Source organism: Lycorma delicatula, chromosome 1, assembly GCF_047948215.1.
Source record: "Lycorma delicatula isolate Av1 chromosome 1, ASM4794821v1, whole genome shotgun sequence".
In the NCBI taxonomy this organism is placed as follows: Eukaryota; Metazoa; Arthropoda; class Insecta; order Hemiptera; family Fulgoridae; genus Lycorma; species Lycorma delicatula.
In genome coordinates, this window is record NC_134455.1 from 264,638,632 (window position 1) to 264,654,387 (window position 15,756).

Sequence of the window (15,756 nt, forward strand, 5' to 3'; positions counted from 1 at the left end):
GTTTTTGTCAAAATTCAGTCCACCTATATGGCCAGTTCTGTAGTGACCCTTTAAAAACCTATTAAAAAAAAAACAATTACGAAAACCTTAAAAAAATAACATTAGAGTAAGCTCTTAAAGAACACATTTTTTTCAAATTTAAATCTAGTTCCTGAAAAGTATGTGTTAACCGTTTCAAAAGTATTTTTTCTCAGCATAATAAATAACTATATGAATGCAAGGACCAAGAGTAACACATTGTCCCACATCACAATATTGAACAATTGGATGCTGCTTATTGCATTTTGGGTTTAACACCTAATTAACATAATTCAAATAATTATATCAGAAAATTTAACACAAAATTAAAAAAATAATTAAAATTTTGCCACAATTTATTTTTCCTTCAATAGTGTTTACAAAAATAAACCACAAGATGCAAGCCTACATCTTTTTTCAAGAATTCAATGAGTAGCCACTCACTGAAATCTCAGTTTGGTTAAGTTTTACAAGCATTTTTGAATCAAAATTGTATTAGGTTACTGGTATTGGTTAAGTTATTAAAATATGATCTACCATTAATAATTTTAAAAATAACTAACATTAACAATTTAAATACACTGAAAATGTCAACTTTAACAACATAGGGGCTAAATATAAAAAATAATAAATTTAAAGCACAAAGATGACAAGAAACCCCCTTGGAGCAAGTCAAAATGGTATTGCTTTTAACAGGTCTTTCATGATTTTTTATTAGCACAATGCACAAGAAAATTTTATTCACCATAAACATCTACAAAAACACTACATTGTACATGTTCAAGATTTTAACCACGAGCCCCATCAGGACCAGACTTTGAATTTTTTTTAAATTCATAAAAATTTAGGGATAGGTATATCACCATTAATATTATTTATGGTAAAACTACTACCATATACCTATATATGAAAAAAAACAATTCAATCTATGTATGCTATCCTTCCCTGTTAAAAAAATTACAAAGTTAAATTTCACAGTTTTCATGTTCATCTTTATTGGTAATTTTCTCATAGAGAGATATAGGTAAATAAACCACTGGACCAATCTTTTACCTTGAGAAAATATGAATAGATTGCTTTTGATTTCATTCTACCAGGTCAAATAGTTTTTTAGTTAAATAGATTTTTTCTGTAAACCCTTACACAATCACAAATATAGGTGTGCACACACAAACAGCTGCCACAGGTAAACTGCTTAAATAAAACATTTTGAAAAAATAGTTTTAAGATTCTGAAACATGTAGGAAACAAATGGGTAAGTTTCAATTTTTTTGAATTAGTCAACCACCTTATGCTTTTTTGGGACACTTCAAATCGATTGACCCATTTACTGATAGAACTGCTAATATGCTTAAGTGTTAACTTTTACTGTCACAAGGGATAAACGGCTCAAGGCACATAACTTAAGGGCAAGGAAAGCAAAACACACCTCTTGCTTCAGTACATAAAAAATGTACAAATTATTCTCAATCTCTTACATGGTATCCAAATAAAAAAATTACAAACACCAATAACTTAGATATGTATAAAATATTTTTTAACAAGCTTGATATGTTACTGAAAAAGAATCTAGTCATTCCAACAGTATTGACAAAAGTAGTTAGTACAAAAGTGGAGTATTTATATTTAATTTTTATTTCTTAGTCAGGATTACTTAACATTTAGCAAGCAAATGAAATAAATCTAACATAAAAAAATTCAGCTGGAAGTACTAAGTTTTTTTTGCAAAAAAGTGACTGACTCCATGCATCACCAGTTGTTTAATTCCGTAATGGAATCACCAGCTATAGTAATATATTACAAAAATTTTCGTAATAGCTACACAAACGCAAAAGATTCTATGCAAGACGTGTGCATTTTGTGCACTAGCAATCCAGACTTGACCTTCAAACTTTCTTGTCTTTTAATCATACAAACTACTGGTAACCCTTTCTTCGCAAATTTTCTTGGTGCAATACATAACCAAACATACGTACCACATAATATCCCAAAAACATTAACTCTACTAATTTCAAGCCACAATAGCAACTTCAATATATACACAACAGTTGAGAATTAATATTTTTAAACTTTAACTACGAAAAATATTAAAAATTGTAATTCCCAACGACAATTTACAAATGACAGCTACAATGTATTAGACAGAAAGGTAAAAATCGAAATTAGGTAACAAAGATAACGGAGGTATTCCAAGAAAACCTATATTAAGATCAACTATTTTAAATCGTTAAGCCCCGGTTCTTAAAAATATGAAAATGCACTTACCAAGCACAGACATGTCGCACTGCTCGAAATAATGGAAGGCAATTTCAAAATCAATCCAGCCATTATGTATTATGTTCCAGAAAAAAAACTTTATAAAATTAATTTTTCAAACAATTAGAGGATAACAAGAAGTCAATTCACCTACTTCGCCGACATCGTCTGTTCCCTGCCTTTTAGATATCAATTCCGATATAGAACAGTGAGAGATTTATTTCAAATCATCGATCTGCGAATAAATTTTCATATATTCCATCCATGGATATACGGATGACTTAATTATCATCCTAGTTTATTATTTTTATCCAGAGTTTTACATTTTAAAACTGCAACTGAAAAAATTATTGTTTTTACTTTAAAAATGCTATGCGTTTTTAACTCTTAATTTTGTTCTTCTTAAAATAAAATGATTCATTAAAAAACAAATGTTTTTTTTAGAAACCATTAGTTTTTATAAATGTCTGAGTAAACTAATTTAAACATTATATCAAATGCTTAAGCCTTAAAAGTAAATGTACATCTTTTGGTTATATATCGATAGTTTTACAATATATCGATTTTTAATATCGATTGAATTCAAGTTTTTGTCTTCTGCTCGTTCTTTTAGTCCTTCGCTGGGTCACGTTGATTGCGCTTGTCTGAGGTGAGTAAATTGTTAGTTTAATTTCATCGATTTTTTTTTGTCTAAAACAAAAATTAAAGTTACAATTGTAAAAAAATATGGGTCTTTTTATTATATAAACTGGAATTTTTCATCTGTTGAGAATATTTGAATTGCTATTCAAATTAGTGCTTTTTACGGGGGTGATGCAAACCGCTTTGCGAAAACTCCCTTTTTGCACATAGTATGTTCAGCAATAAATTAGCTACCCTATTTTAATTGAGGATTTATTTAAGTTACAATTAGTATAATTCAATTTAAAAATAATCCACACATCTTATAAGTATTTAAATTAAAACCAAGGTTAATGTTAAGTGTATCAAGGCCGTACGTGATATGATTAATAGAGAAATGTGACCCGTTTTTTTGCTTATATATTATCCTGAAATGTTTAACTATAATTATTTTTACAGTTGTAATGACGTAATAGTGGCGCAATAATTACAGAATTATTACTAGTGGCGCCATAATTATTATGGATAATAGATTTTTTATTGCTTTCAATTAGCAAGGTATAAGTGTGTACTGAAGAAATTTCCCACTATTAATTTTTAGATATCCTGGATGCATATAAAGTACATTCAACGAGACAAAAATGTTTTAATCTGTTTCTATTTTATGTAGTTTAAAGAAATATTACTTCGACAATTAGTTGTGTGATGCTGCATTTCCTCCTTATTTCGTAAGAGTTTTGATATCAGAATAGATCTTAACTGCTTCATTTTTGGAGAAGCCATTTGCTTGTGTATGTTACTGTTAACTGTAGTGGTTTGAATTGAATTAAAAGGCTCCTCATGTTATTTTGCCAATGATTTGACCAGACATCCAAAGGCAGTTTGTTTGTAGCATACAATGAAGTAGTAAAATGGCCCATTTAATTTTTTGGTTTATCGTATTTGTGATCTTTTCTTCTGTGGTGTATAGCATAAATCCTTTGATTCTTACAATACATAGACTTTTTTAATGTGATAAAATTTCATTTATAGGTTCACTAATCTTTTTTTCCTCTGTTATATAAATAAGACAATTCAAAAATAGGGGCAGATAGATAACAGAAAGAGTACAGTTGAAAAAATAAAAAATTGATTAATGGTTTCAAATACTTACATATTTACTCATTCTACATAATCACCATTTCGTTCCAAACACTTTTGATATTGTGAATCAAATTTCTTCAAACCAACTGTATAGATTCCACTGTCTGAGATTGTAGCCACTTTTGCATTAAGATTTTCAACTCTTTCCCAAATTTTTGAGACACAAGCCATTTTTTGAAATGTAGGAAGAAATGATAGCTCTGGGCATGAAATCAGGGCTGTAAGGGAGATTGTAAAAAATCTCCCATACAGATTTTTGAATTGTTTCTGTTGTGCATGCAGCCAAGTGTGGACATGTGTTATCATGAGCAATTCCTGATCTTACAGTTTTTAAGGAGAAAGGGTTTCACATTAGATTTCTGATATGATAAATGTTCCAGATTTCATGAAATCAATCAAAAGCACACCCTTTATTCTCAATACAATGATTTTTCCTTGAGACCGGGCTTGTTGGAATTTTTTTGGTTTAGGTGAACTGGAATGATGCCATTGCATAGATTGGTATTTCATCTGAGCGTTGGCATTAGAAATCCACATTACATCACCAATGACTATATTGAGAAAACTTTCTCTCCCCAGTGGTTAAAGCAGTTGAGCAAAATACATGTAAATGTCATTCATTCTGTGATCCTTGTGGGCACTGTCAATATTTTCAGCACCTGATATGCTCACAATTAATAGTAGCTTGGAGTGTCAGTCATGATTCTTAATGTTGTCTTTTAAAATTTTAAGATATTGTAGAGAATAATTGCTAATTGTAAAGCAACAATTTTCTCTCACGTTTGTATTCACATGTTTTAACGAGATTATCACATTCTGGACGCTAGGCCTGTCATTTTTCTGTTCATTGTGAACATTTGAACAGTCTTCCTTAAACTCATGACACCATTGCCTCACTTTTCTTTCAGTCATTGCAGTAAGCCCTTGTTTTACACAATCGGTGATTAATTTCAGCAGCATTATGTCCTGCATTTGGAAATGTAATCACTAATTGAGCTTCACTACTGGCAGGATTTATTATTACTGCACTCATTTTAAAACAACAATGTCTCGCAAACAATAATGAACTAATGGCAATGTGGCGGTTACATGGTCAGCAGATTTTTATCTTCTCTTTTTGGCAAAACCTTAAGTCGTATGAATAATTTGCCCATTTATTTGCTTTCTAATTTGAAAAGTAACATTCCCATTTAGTGATGTACAGTGAGCATCAAGGATTACATCATGACTGTAATAAAGGGATGATAATTATTAAATTCTATTATTTGAATGCAATTTACACTGCTCACCAACATACAGAACTTGATTCTAGACAAGACCAGAATTTAATTGTTTCTTGGCTTATGAGTCATACATTATTTAATTACACTGAGACAAAAAAAAAAATTTTAATGTTTCTCTAAGTGTGATACCATTTGTAGAATTGCTTTTTTGCATACATTACACAGTTGTAAATACAATTTTTCTATCACCCTTAGTTTTAAATAAATTGCGCTTCAAAAAAAATTAAGGGAAAGTATAGTTAAAATCTATAAAATTTATAATTTTGCATGGCCATATTTGTGTTACAATGATATCATTGATGCATTTCTTTTATAAAAATAGCCTCAGGCACATCCGAAATTAATGTGCAACAGTAATTAGCTAGCATGTTAGTATTTAATTTCCATTTATAGCGGCTTTCCATCACCGAATTGTCTTGATGGAAACGATCATCGTGTTCTTCACTTACATCACCGAGGTTGTCTGGGAAAAATTTCAGATATGAGTGGAGGAAATGTATTTTCAAACAATATTACATCCCATAGCTTTGTATGAAGTAAGAAGTTGATTAGCAATATTGTGGTAATTGTCGGATTTTTGTTTGCGAGAAAATGTTTGCAAACATCTTTAAATGAAGCCCAAGCTGCATTTTCTACATTATTTAACATTGAGTTAAATACATCATCATTGACCAACTCTTTTATTTGAGGACCAACAAATATTCCTTCTTCCAATTTTTCCTTCACTTACATTCAGAAATTTCTGCCTAATGTACAAAAATCCAGGACTGTCCTTCATTGCTTTTACAAAATTTTTCATTAATCCTAGTTTGATATGGAGAGGAGGTAAAAATATTTTTTTGGGTTAAACTAAGGGCTCATGAATAATATTTTTCCCGTTTGGAGTTGTTTCATTTCTTCCACTCTTAGGTAATATAATATTTATCCCTAGTTCGGCTGCCCCATTTGCAAAGAAAACACATGTACTTAGTATAGCCTAACAAAATAGCTATAACTTTCAAATCACCACATGTGTTCCAGCTATGTTTTTTATAATTTATTTTTTTCAAAAATGTCTTCCATCAAATCCTATGTCTCTTTCAAATTAATACCATAAGCGATTGGTATCAAAGGACATTTGTTACTGTTGTGTAGCAGAACCAGTTTTAAACTATACTTGGAGAAATCTATGAAAGGCGCTAGTCCTCAGGTTTATAAATTTGTTTAAGTGCAACATAAGTTCATCAATATTTGTGCCATCAACCAAATTATTTTCATCAATAAAGTACTGAGAATGTTCTTTTTGTTGGTTTCAAAAGCCTGAAATTTTTGTTGTTTTTTTTCTTAAATAAATTCCAACCTTGCAGTCTTGATCCTAACAAAGTCATTTAATTCACCTTGTGATATAAGATGTGGCTAATTGGAAGATAATTCAAAATCAAAATCATTGTTGTCTTTTTCAGTACTGCCTGATTCTACATCTCTGTTTTTGAAACGGATTCACATGGCCCATGAAGTGGAATAATTTCACTGTGAGGTAGAGACCTGATTGTAGATTGTAATGAAGGATATTTTACAGTATGTTTAGATTTTTTAGAAATTCCAGACAGTTGTTAAACCCAAGTAACAATCGGTTACATGATCTTTTGGTTCACGCCATGCCATAGGTACACCAAATGGCAAAGCTTTCCATGTACCTTTGGGCCATCCTCTTAAATATACAGATCAATTAGTGCATACTATATGAGGAGTCCATGTCATATCCTGATCACCAATTTTACACTGAAAGTACAAATGATATGCTTTTTTAAGTAAAGTTGTTATGTTTTTCTATTTGATTTTATGGTAAACAAACCATATACATAACTAGAGTTATCCAAATTATTTACATGATTTCGAGTCATTATGATACTGCACTGTTAACAAACTTAATACAGCAATATAATTGAACAACATTAATTCATGCCTAAATCCAATGCTTAATAAAACAACACAGCTGTGTTTTCAGCTACATGTTTTGACCTGTACAGACATGATTAATCTTGTCCATGAAGGCTCGCTGTTCAGTATTAGATATGATGTCATAATATGTCTGTGATATGATTTAATTATTTGCCTAGTATTGTTTATTTATCGCTTACAAATTATGTTAACAAAGTCAAACATTAAAAAATAAACTAACAAAATACAATATAGGAGCTTAAAATTCTAACTATATATTGAAAAATGAAAAAAATCCTTTAATTAAAATTTAAACATTTTTCAAAAATGGTAGGTGGTAGAAAGATTCTGAGTTCATATTCGTTTTCAACACCAAAAAACAGATTAAAAGCATATATCGCATGCTAGGAAACAAAAATTATGTTTATCAGTGTTATCAGTCTCAGGAGCCTGCTAGCAGGCAATGAAATATTTGTGTTAAGGTCACAGGAAAAACTGCAAAGATATTGTGTTTAATTTTAAAATAGAACAATTTTTAATTGTACTAGATAAAGGCTTAACTTAAAAGAAAAACTGAAAAATCTGTTATTTATAAAAAATCCTAAGTAGGGTCAACTAATTTTAATTTGGTCAAAGGTTTTCAAGGGACAAATTTATATATCATAGGTGAAACAATAAAATAGCTTATCAGTTTTTTTTCTAAGACTAAGTAAGAGTACAATAATTGTGAATAAACAAACATAATTAATATCAGTTTAAAAAATGGTATTTCACATAGTGGACAGATTTGTAGATTAATTACGATGATTTTGTTATACGGAGCACCATAAACAGTAAGTTCATACAAAAAATACATTTATTTATTTTTTTTAATTAGCTTTTCTACTAGCTAGCAGCTAACAAAATTCTAGCCAGATAGTAATGTTAGAAAGCCTCTCTTTACTTACACATCTTGGCCTTTTTTTTGTGCAAGGTGATTTAGCACCTCCTATACTAAATGCTGATTTAGGCCTGTCCTACATAGTACCCAGTAGAGAAAGGGCTGTCTGAAAAAAGTTATTCATTTACCTGATAGATGATTTTTATTGCAGATATAATATATTCATTATCTTGGCAACTCCAGGATATTGTTGCTTAATGAATACAAGAAAAGGAAATTTTTATAAAATAACGAAAGGTTCAGTGTTAGGAAAATTCTGAATTTTGATATCTTCTGAATTATGCTCTTTTCTCATTCTCTACATCGTTAAGCCAATTAATTTCTTTTAATGCAAATCATTAAATGATACTCAATTGTTAATTTTGTCACTTTTTTGTGAAATTTATTTTCTTTTATTTACACTTACTAAACTTGAACAAAATTGTAAATTTTTGTTGATTTTTAAAAGAACAAAATAATTTAATAGCTTTTTTAAAGTGTGCTTATGTGTAAAAAAAAGTCAAGTACTCATGTAATAAAAAGCTGATCAAATTGTATTGTACTTTGGTGTTAAATTTTGGGAAGTTAAGCTTGTCCCTCTATTGTGAAAGTGCTGCCATGATTTAACTGGTGTGAGATTGTTTTTCTATATATTTCTTATCAATTTATTTTGTTTTATGAAAGATTCAGAAAGTAGAGTGTTTAAACATAAGACTTTTCGCTGTTTTATTATTAGCTCAGTATGAACAAAGTTTCATTACATTACATACAAAATTACTGTTTTCTTGCATATTTTAATTTTCAAGAAATATATTTTTTTTTTTAGTTTTAAACTATATAATGAAGTAAAAATTTTTATAATGCCAATCGTATTTATTTCTGCAATTTGCCAATTTTTTTTCTAGCTGTAAGTGAGAAATTTTTATAATTTCTACGAATTTTTAAATTTATTACAGCAAAACTTTCTTGATCGTCTATTAATTCCATAACATTCATAACCATTTTTTTTTTAAATATATTCCATTTTCTATGCATTAACTGGAATGAAACATTGAGTTAATTATGAAATAATTGAAAATAATACATGACAGAAAAATTCTAAAATTTTACTTGCCGAATAACAAATTTTTGTCAAGATATTTAAAATGGAAAAAATCATTATTTTGACTGGTAATTTCTTATCAAAGTTACTATTGAAAATCTTATCTCTTAGAACATTAATTATTAACCTTCATAAATAATGATTGATTATTTAATAAATTAGAACGATGTATATTTTGAAAATTTCTTCTATTCTAAAATTCTGTTAGTAGTATAATCAATAAAAAATAGTTTTCATTAAAATTTATTTAATTAAATGTTATGTTAAATTAGTATATTGTGTACATTTTGAAACTTTTTTTAAGTATATTGAATATGTTTGCCAAAATACAAAATAAAAAGTAATATTTTAGTTTTTAATCTTAACTACAGAAAAAGCAAAATACTGCTTTTTCCAGTAGTCTAAGGCGCATTTATTAATCTGGTTCCCTTAGATTACCTAAGATAAATAACAATGGACAAAGCTTTCATGATGATATTTATTAGTGACTACAGCAATATATAAGTTCTATAAGCAGTTATTATGATATGCACATATTTCTATGTAGTGTGTTTTAGTCACAAAAAATATTAACAGTAGAAATGGTTTTCTACCACCCTTCCCTGTTCAATATCCTTGATTCCTTCTTCCCCATTTTGGGTTTTAGACCAAAACATACTAGGTCTACACTGAGGTTCTAGTATAATACTTTTATATACGTTACTGAAAACTCTTAACATATAAATTTAAGTACTTTTTCTTAAATGGAGAAGCTGCCTCCCCCTCTTCATCAACACTCTTTTTAAGCATTACTGTGTAAATAAATTACGTAAACAAATTTAACCATAAACACAGTAGCATTTACCATAACACACAGCACAGTTTGGAAGAAATATTTCATACATGTATAATGGTTTGATACTTGTTTATGCCGAAGTTGAAACAGTTTGATAAAACTATTATACCAATAAGTATTATCGAAGAGTAGAATATAAATATGTGTTCATTATTTGCTTTTTTTCTTATTTTTTTTTATAGATTTTAGATTTCTAAATAATTTTTATGTTTTTATAATTATAATAATTTCTAATAACTTATTTTAAACTATTAAAATTTATTAAAAAAGTGCAAATCCACTCGGTACTTACTGCTAGTGAGTGTACTGATAACTAACAATCAGTCAAGATTGTTTAATATTTTAATTCTTTAACTTTATTTTATAATATTTTAACTTTTTGATGATTCTCGACAAGTCAAAATTAATTACTGGTAAGCTGGATTTGCACTTTTTAATAATTGATTAATATATCAGCAGTAACCATGTTTGAGAAATTTATTTTAAACTGTCAACTCATTTGATAGGTTATATATACATCATTACGTTTTAGAAGAAATAAAGTACAGCTTTAATTCTATTATACCTCAAGTATAATCAGGATTTGAATTTGTTCTTTAAAAAGTAATCAGAACTGTTTTATTTTTAATTTATATGATATCAAGGCTTTCATAATTGAAAAACAGGAATAATTCAATAATTTTCTGAAAAATACACAAAAATTACTTCAGATGAGAATAGATTCTGTATACATTGTTACTCTTATTAACTTGTATATTGTATAAGCTTAAGCAATAAAAAATCTACTCAAAATTTTTAATCTTTATTACAGCTTTTATTGTAAATTTTGTTTTATATATATTTTTAATTACATTCCATTATGGTGTATTTGCACACATCATTATTCACTTCTACGATTGAGATGCTACACAATAATTGATTTTTGTATGATTTTAATGTTTAAAAAGTAAGTTTTTGTGTTCAATAATAATAACAATAACAAAATGTTTATTTCTGAATGAAGTTAATTACAAAAATTACATAGCATTTTACAGACATGACCGTGAACTGGTCATCTGTCAGGTTGAGTTATAATATTTAAAAAGTATACTACAAACAAACACAAGGTTGTAATAATGTAATGACTATATATATATATATATCTGATGTGGGCACCACATGACTTCCCTTGTACCCCTATTAAATTACATATGCACGTTTTTTCCTGCACTTCATTTAAACCTATTTCATCTGAAAGTGAGATACGATTCTCCAATTCTTTAATAAAGTGGACATTTGCTGAAACCAGAGAATGTGTGCACAAATTAAAATCAGAAGAATTATATCAAACCAAAGAGTGATTAAATGATTGGCAACAAAAAATAAATAAACGAAATGATGGATCAACTCCGACTTAGGGAGAATACTGTCCAACAGTATTAGAGGGTTCGTGAACTAAAAGATGAGAATTTTTTGTTGTTATTGTAAGGGTCTATTTTTCAATAACTGTGTAGTTAACTTTAATTTAGATGAAACTGAATAGAAATTCCAGAATAATTTAATAAAATTAAACTAGAAAATCCAGAATATTATGGTCCTAAATTATAATTTTCAATTAATATTAAGTAATCAGATATTTGACAAAATCAGTTACATATACACGTGTAATAATGTCTGTTAAATTACATATACACATTTTAAAAGTACATAAAATATTTCACTAATAATTTCTGATTTTTTTTCATTTTCTTTTTTTTTATTGTTATTGAATTAGTTATTAAATCACGGGTTAATAATTATTAATAAATCAATATATTTAAATTTAATTAAAGAAAAGAAAAGATGAAGTCTGATTCGAACCGATGTGACTTCCCGTGTAAGATCCAAATATTTCATTAATTAAAATTTTATTTGACTATAACTCTGGGACCAATGAAAATAAGTACCACTTATGATATATCGTTGAAAAACTCTCGATGAGGGCTTATTACTGCAGTTAAAAAAGTCCAAAATCCAAATTTTGGGGGATTTCGGGCTTTTTTGGGCACTTTTGGTTCAGTCGATTTCAGTCAAAAGGGGAGTTGCACTACTATAAGTTACAACAGTTCTAAAACCAAAATTTCAACATCTACGGCTACTCGTTTTTAAGTTATGCGAGATATGTACAGACGTCATGCCGAAATTAATCAAAATGGATTCAGGGATGCTCAAATGCAAATTTCTGTTGAAATCTAAACTAAATTCGAAGCACCTGGATAACACACACACACACACACACTTATACCTCCATATTTGACTCTGTAACTATTAAATTCAGCAACTATAACTACATGTGTAAGACATATCTTATAAATCCTATCACCCTTTTCCAATCCCTTCCATTAAGTAGATTAATTATCTGTTCCTCTGTTAAGACACTGTTGCTCAGTTTAGGATTTCTTATATATGCTAATACCGGGCACCTTCCGGTAAAATGTGATGTGTCTTCTTTCTCCAGCCTATTGTATAATGTGCATCATAACCACTGCCCGCCCTCCCTACCCGGACTTTTATTTAATCTACATAGTGCACACCGCGTTCTAAATATTACCGACATTTCGCTGCTGTTGAATTTACCAGTAAGATAATTCCGATCTTCGAGTACATGATCCAGACGATGGTGTGCGAAATAAAGACTTTTTCGCACGCGCCATCCATTTCTTCTTTAAATCCTTCTTCATTCACACCATTCAGCTGTAGATTCCAATCACACGCGCTTTTCACACACTCGCTAAACTCATAGCCATACCTTTCTGCCATGACTTCCACACCCTACATAATTCGATATTGTGCTCGATAACTTTAATAGCAAGTTTACGCGCTATCTTCTTTTAAGTTTAATATATTTATAATTCATACTAAAAGTAAAATGAAATAAATTAATTTTATCCTTTTCCAAGTATATTACATAATTAGAAGTGGGCTGCGGAAAACAGAATAACTTTTTTAGTAAAAAACCATAGCAAAACCTCAAATTCATCGAACCTGCCCCCGTTTGTTACCACTTGAAAAACGTCCCCATTAACTTTTCACCAGTATAGCCGAAAAACTGCTCCACATATTTATTATTCAAACCAAATTTGGCTACTGATACCCGTTTCCTTATGTGCGCTCCAAAAGACAGCAAAGAAGTGAAAGTAACGCCAAGTATTTGTATCTATTGATCACCTCGATTTGCTCGTTTTCCCAAAGCCATCTTTCATGTCTCGCTAACCGATATTAATAAAATTTTGTTTTAGATTATTGTTCTCCAATTCATTCATGAAAATGCTAGCCAAAACAGCTGAAAGGGGAGACCTCATAATGAGACCTTTCGCTTGTTGGTAATACTTATTATTAAATTCGAAATAGTTGTATTTATTACATAATTTTAATAGGTGTATTAATTCTTGTATAATGTTACTGTCTATTTTAATCCAAAGTATTTATTAATTATATTATTTATTTCGTTAGTATACAAGTCTTTTATGTCTAATGTGATAAGCTTTGTTGTGTTATTTATATTTATATTATTAATTATGTCTAACAATTCGTATCTATTTTTTAGATTATATTTATTTTCAATTTTTAATGTATGTTTTTAAGTTAAATATTTTCTTAATGTGTATTAGGTGAATTAATACAATTTATTAAAGGTCTTGTGGGCATAGCAAGTTTATATATTTTATATAGTGCTTTTAATATAGGAGCCGATGTATTGTTGGAACCGATATATTTTTTAATTTTGTTAGTAGGATCCTTAATTTCCGTAAACTTATTGTCTTGTATTAATTTTTTCAATATATAAATTATTGTTAATTATTACAGGGGTATTAGTTTTGTTTGAATGACAATAAATGAATTATTTTCTTTTAATTTTTTTTTTATATTTTTATTTGTATGTTGATATAGTGATTAAAATTATTATTAGTATATTTAATATTATCAGTGACATTAACGAACTGATTTGTTAATTTATTTTGATTATCAATATTATCGATTTTAAATATATTATTATTTTCCACGTCTATGATGGTATTTTTAATAATTTTACTTTTATTTAAGATTGCTAGATTAAACTTATATTCGTGTTTAGTGATTCTGGTTTCCTTATCATTAAATTCAGTATTAGTAGTGTTGATTACGTCTGATCCAAAACTATGTTCCTAATTAAACGCATTATTGTGAATTACATTCTTATTATCTTTTATATCTTCGCTCATCAGTCTATTAAGTTTCTTATGTTAGAATATTTAGTATTCGTTAATTTATTAATATTACAATCGAATACTAACAAACAAAAATTAAAAAACATATCGGTTCCAACATTAAAGGATGTAAACTGGTACAAATACATTAAACGAGAATTTAAATTAACCAATACAAAAACTTCTATATTAAAAGCACTACTTAAAAAATACATAAACCCGATATGACTATGAGACCTTTAATAAATTGTATTAATTCACCTAATACACATTAAGAAAATTTTTATTTAATACCTTAAAAACGTACATTAAAATTGACAATATATATAATCTAAAAAATAGATACGAATTGTTAGACATAATTAATGATATAAATAACACAACAAAGCTTATCACATTAGACAAAAAAGATTTGTATACTAATATTAATACTAACGAAACCATTAATAAATGCTTTAGATTAAAAGTAGACAGTAACATTATACAAGAATTAATACACCTATTAAAATTATGTAATAGATACAACTATTTGGAATTTAACAATAAGTATTACTAGCAAGAGAAAAGTCTCATTATGGGATCTCCACTTTCAGCTGTTTTGGCTTGCATTTTCATGAATGAATTGAGAACAATAATCTAAAACATGTATTTAATAAACATAAAATTCTAGTATATAAAATATATGTGGTATATTTTCATATACGGTAAACAACTTAAAGACGAAGAAAATACAATAATTGAAGAAATGAACTCGATAAATAATGACATTAAATTCACTTTAGGTCGAGAAAATAATAATTGCATAAATTTGTTAAGATATAAAAATTAACTAAAACTGTAATACTAATAAACTGGATATCGATATATATAGGAAACCCACTAAACAGGATACCATAATACATAATAATTCGTTTCATCCTTGGAATCCAAAAATATTGACGTTTAATTCATTAATATAAAATAAAGCTATAAAATATTTAAGACATAATATAAAATTAAACATCGAGTTAAATAATATCAAACTTATAACTATAACTAATGGATACAATGAAAACTTAATAAATAAATTATATAGAAGATAATATAAAACTAACAAATAATAATAACGGATACAAATATGCTAAAACTGAATACAATATAAATTACAAAAATTTAATAAAATATTTAAATTTTTTGAATTAAAAACTGCATGTTTAACGAATAATAAAATAATTATTAATATAAATAACAGAGATCGTACTAGAATAATAAAACATAATAAATTTAATTTATATAACAGGGAGTGTATAGTTTAAAATGCGCAAATTGTGATTTTGAATATATCGGGATGACAAACCGATCTTTTCGATCAGAATTAATGAATACATTAATAAGGGAAATAAAGAACGATCCGATTTTGCTAGACATATCTTAGAAAATAATCATAATTACAACCCAGATAATTTTATTGATAT

General features: G+C 28.1%; 2 protein-coding genes across 2 annotated transcripts in view; one reads left to right on the forward strand and one right to left on the reverse strand.

Moving 5' to 3' along the window:
* Positions 1–2,467, reverse strand: part of SdhA (succinate dehydrogenase, subunit A (flavoprotein)) — a 79,576-nt gene extending 77,109 nt beyond the window's left edge. The window contains exon 1 of the mRNA XM_075376766.1: positions 2,284–2,467. Coding sequence (XP_075232881.1) covers positions 2,284–2,346 — 63 coding nt within the window. The 5' untranslated portion in view covers positions 2,347–2,467. The remainder of the gene's footprint in view (positions 1–2,283) is intronic.
* A 322-nt stretch (positions 2,468–2,789) lies between these two features.
* LOC142331103 (cytochrome c) overlaps positions 2,790–15,756 on the forward strand; it is a 31,349-nt gene continuing 18,382 nt past the window's right edge. Inside the window, exon 1 of the mRNA XM_075376776.1 lies at positions 2,790–2,923. The gene's annotated coding sequence lies outside the window, so the exon portion shown is untranslated. The remainder of the gene's footprint in view (positions 2,924–15,756) is intronic.